Source organism: Telmatherina bonti (assembly GCF_933228915.1).
Source record: "Telmatherina bonti genome assembly, chromosome: 1".
NCBI classification, from domain to species: domain Eukaryota; kingdom Metazoa; phylum Chordata; class Actinopteri; order Atheriniformes; family Telmatherinidae; genus Telmatherina; species Telmatherina bonti.
Window position 1 is genome coordinate 39,815,003 of NC_136619.1, and position 4,945 is coordinate 39,819,947.

General features: G+C 39.6%; 1 protein-coding gene across 1 annotated transcript; it reads left to right on the plus strand.

The window, feature by feature from the left end:
- Positions 1-2,241: 2,241 nt before the first annotated feature.
- On the plus strand, positions 2,242-4,805 carry LOC306774645 (high choriolytic enzyme 1-like; the record flags this gene model as incomplete). The annotated part of the gene is made up of 8 exons (XM_079264785.1): positions 2,242-2,295; positions 2,550-2,580; positions 2,681-2,731; positions 3,062-3,193; positions 3,484-3,604; positions 4,059-4,237; positions 4,410-4,491; positions 4,673-4,805. 8 exons carry the CDS (start codon positions 2,242-2,244, stop codon positions 4,803-4,805), a joined length of 783 nt encoding a protein of 260 aa, XP_079120911.1.
- Positions 4,806-4,945: the final 140 nt, after the last annotated feature.

Genomic DNA, 4,945 nt, shown 5'->3' on the forward strand with positions numbered 1-4,945 from the left:
AAGCTACAGTTTGAGGAATTAACAACTGTTTATACTTTGATTCAAAGCAGTTGCAGCAGACCTGCAGGTTCTGGGAGTTTGTCCCACATGTTTATTGACTTGTTCTTTGGACTGTGGGAGGGAGCAGAATACCCAGAGAGAACATGCAAACTTCACAGAAAGACCCCTGTTTGAGCCTTCCCCTCAGCCAAGGATCAAACCAGTGACCTCCTTGCTCTGAGGCCATAGTGCTAACCACCATGCCACCATGCAGCCCACGTTTCACATGTGAGCAGCGTAAAGGAGCTGCCTCCATGTTTGGTTCTGACTGGAAACAGAAAGTAGACCTGACCCTGATGACCCGAGGGATCTGGTTGGTGCATAACAAACCACAAGATCCTGCATGGACCAGGTGAAGATCTGAGGACTGATCCAGTCTCCTGGTCTTAGTGAGGACTCGGGTAGTGTTCTGAACCAAATGCAGCTGTCTGATGGACTTTAAGGGGGCCTGTAGTCTAGTCTACAAATACAAGTTTCTCTAAATCCTGCTGAGTCATCCTTTAATCCTTCGGATGTCCTTAACGTATTAAAAGTCAAGACAACTGTCTTCATGTGACATCTGAAGCTCAGTTCTGAGTCCAGGACGACACCAAGATTCCTGGCCGTGTTGTTGTTTGTGGACTTCGCTGTTTGAAGCTGACTTTTAATCTTTATTTCTTTGCTACAAAAGTTATTATTTCTGTTTTGTCTTCATTTAACCAAAGGAAGTCAAAGCACATCCAATCTTTCATTTGATCTGAGTTTGGATTGGACTTTAGTCTCCTGGTGAGATGGTTTTATGCATATGTGTTATCAGCATGGTAATAACATATTTGACTGTTTTTCATCATTAGAGCGAGTCGAATCAGGTTGAACAGCAGTGGTCTCAGAACGGAGCTCTGGGGAACTCCATGGGTTGTTTTAGTTTGCAGATAGTTGGAGAAACACAATGCAACAAATCAGGTGAATTTGTAACACATGATTGGAAATAATACGGGCACCTTAGAGAGATAGAGTTTCATGAACTGACAACCTCTGCTAAGCAGTTACACTTCTTTTTTTTTTCTTCTTCTTTTTGTTTAGAAGTTCTAATGGCAAAAGGATCTACTCATAGTAAAAAAATCCAATTTAAATGCACATTATTAACATTTCAATTTAAATTTATAATGTAAATATTTAATATTCCTCTTAGCAGGTCAGCAAAACAACATACAGCACATACTTTGAAAATTTGCTCATTTATTCCCTTGTAAAGTACTAACAATATAAAAACAGCGTGAAGCATAACTATTTCTGGAAAAATCCTAATCTAAAATGACAAAAACAAAATATTTCAAATGTTCTCAGTATCTGGAGACATTTCTGTTCACATGATGCTTGGGTCCTGGACTGACAATGCATTAAAAACATGCATGATTTAGTCATGCAAGTTACTGCATGGGCTCAGAAGTCCATCCATCCATTTTCATAACCACTTAGTCCCATTCAGGCTGCCGGGGAGTGACAAGTCAGAGGTATTTGCAGAAATAACTGTTAGTTGGATTATGAGATTTACAGATGCTTGCATTTGTTTGTTTATTTTTATCTGCATTTACGCAACTTCCAAACCTTTTACTGATCTGTGGTTGTACGCACTGTCAGACCAAACTGTTGCAATTAAGTCATGAGGTGAGCGAAGTGTCTGCATCTCAGGAGTCTTTTGTTCTGCCCGTCTCCAGTCATTGTGAGTATTTATTTTAACATTTCTTGTATGTTTTTATTTAAAGCACCTTTTATTTGAATGGAACATCTGATTTACTTCAGCGTTTTAATGTAATGAACTATAACATCATTATGTTTTAAAGGAAAATGAGTGAACTTTGAAGCAGGATTAGTTGACTGTTCATACATTAATCCCTCCTCAAAGTGAGCATTTCTGACCTGATTTCTTTCTTGGAAAATCAATGTCAGCTCCATTTTTCCACTTGATCCTATGCAAATAAAGTGTCTTAATAACAGCTGGACAGTGCGTCGGTGGAACAGAAGCCACACCCACTTCGCACAGTGTATAAACGCTTGGGAGCAGAGCACCTTCTACATCCTGCATTAGACTCCAGGTACAACAGGTAAACACTTCATCTCTTTTCACCTTCAGCAATTTGTTGCAAGCCTTTTTTCTCATGAGCTAACTGTTTAAATTTAGTCTTTTCCAGGTTCAAAGTTTTACTGCAGAAGACCGCCATCATGACCCCAGCCTTCCTCCTCCTCCTCTTCCTCTCCATGGCAGCGAATTCTCTGGTTAGTTTCACTCTCTGGACTTTAGGATAAAGATGATAAATGCTGCATCACAAAACCATAAATTCTACATTTCAGCTTGGCTTTAACGAGTGGAATAAAAAAATTTCCAACTTAGATGATGCTTTTTTAGACAGTTCTAGTTTTGTAGGTAAGATCTTCATCAGCTTCAGAAAAAGGAACATAAAAGCAGCAAAAACAGAATAAAACTGTAGGAGATGTTAGGAGGAATATTAAATGTTGTGTTTGTCTCTCAGGGTTCCTTTAATGACACTGAAAATGAAGTTGGTGAGTTGAATGATGAATAATTACAAGTAAAAGGTGATCTGTTAAGTTACATACGTGATGTGTGAATATTTGTCACCTGTTTGCATTTTGTTTTCCTCAGAAGAGCCAATGGATGTCTCTGAAATCATCTCAAGAGCCAATGCCAACATCAGTAAGATACTCACTTCATATGGCCTGACTTCTGTGGCTACAATATAGATATGAATAAAAAAAAAAAAACTAACCTAGGTCTGATTATCATCAAAGATTGAACAGAATTTATGATAATTATTTATTTTTAAGATTCCCTGCATAGTATTTGATACAAACCTGAATTTTCTACTTTAACTAAGTATATTTATATATTTTTTGTCACTTATTAAAGATTACTAATAACACTAGTACTAAAAACTGAACAAACATGTGGTGGAAAGCAGGTTTTGGAAAAGTTTGAATGACATTGACGGATTTATTATTCTCATGCGTTTTCATTGCTCTGCAGAATCCCCCCTGATGTACGGCGACATTGCGCCAACCAGAAACAGGAACGCAGTGCCATGCACAGCCACAGGCTGCAAGTGGCCGAAGAGCGGACGCTTCGTCTACGTGCCCATCGACATCTCCTCTGCATACAGTAAGCTGCTCTTCATGAAACAACAGCTGCAATAAACATTCATTTAAAACATTTCAGAGACAGTAAAGATGTCCAATCCCACGCGTGTAGAATAAAGATGTCATTGTCTTCCTTCCCTCCGGCGAGGAGCTTATGTTTATGTTGCTCTGTGTGTTTGTCTGTTAGCAACTACAGGATGGGCTTTTGTTTTTCTGAGAACGGGTCTTGATCTCAGATTTAACTAAATTTTTGGGAGTGATCTGGATCACCAGATCCAGAAATGACAGATCATCAGCCTCTTTTTCCTGCAGGCGCCACTGAACGCAGCATCATCATCAGAGGCCTGGTGTCATTCAATCACTCCACTTGCATTCGCTTCGTCTGGAGAGACAGCAGGATCCGTGACTACCTCTACTTCTATTCTGGAACAGGGTAGGAACCCAAACACCAAAAATCCCAGTTCCTTTGCTTTCCTTACTTTTACTTTGTGTGACAACTTTAGTTAGGCTTCTTCACACTAAACTTCTGTTAAAGTTGTGTTGCATTTATAAGGAGATGTTTAGAAAAGGTCTGACGGTCTCTCAAGCTTTTCCTTCAGGACGTTTCAGTTTCTATGCATTACTTATTTTACTTATGAGGTACTTTTCATCATTGCACCACAGCCTCTTTACTTAACAAGAAGTGCAATCTCAATCCATATGCTGGCTTTAGGAAACACAGATCAAGTGTGAAGAATCATCAGACTGGGTCAGATAAAGTACTATTTAGGTGTTATTTAGTTTGCATACATCTGAAATTTTATGAGGAAAAATGACCTCTGTAGTGGCGTGCCGGATGTTAAGCAGGGAGCGGTCGGAAACATTTAACTCAGAATACACCCTGTCAGGTGTTGGTCCTACCTGGGGCGTCAGGGCGGAGTTCAGAGTGTCTCCCTGAGTAAAAACGGCTGCTTGTACCAGTCCACGGTGCAGCACGAGGTTCTCCACGCACTGGGCTTCCACCACGAGCAGGTCCGATCCGACAGAGACCAACACGTCCAGATCCTCACCCAGAACATTAAGTCAGGTCAACACACACACACACACACACACACAAAACCTTCACTCTGTGTTCCTGGTTTTGTTCATTTACAGAACTCATAGTTTTCATATAAATGCAAGATTTATAAGAGGGCTGCAAATTCTAACAACCTGTTGTATACATAAGTTTCAACATTTGGACTGAACTCTCTCCACAGGACAAGAACACAACTTCGACAAGGTGAACACCAACAACTTGAAGACTCCTTATGACTTCAACTCTGTCATGCATTACAACAAGTAAGTCTGCAGGGATCAGCAGTTTCATAGTTTAGTGTTGACTCAGGATTCAGCAGAAACTGAACCACAGTTAGTCATTTGTTTGTTGAGTACTTTTACAAGGTAATTAATCTTGGAAAGTCTGTTGTTTTAGTACTCAGTCTGAACATAACCTAAAGAACGGTTTTTCTCATCTTTAAAGTTACGCCTTCTCCAAAAATGGGAACCCAACTATTGTTGCAAAGTCTAATCCCAATCTGAGTTTTGGAAATGCCAAAGAAATGAGTGCCAATGACATCGACCGTATCAACAAGCTGTATGAATGCTGTAAGTAGAAATAAATGTTTAAATATATCACATATTTAACTGAACCACACTGTTGCCAAGGGAACGTTCACGTACAGCAGTACTAATTAGATTTAATGTATTTTTATCCCTAATAGAAATGGACCCTCCAGATTTCTCAGCTGAACAA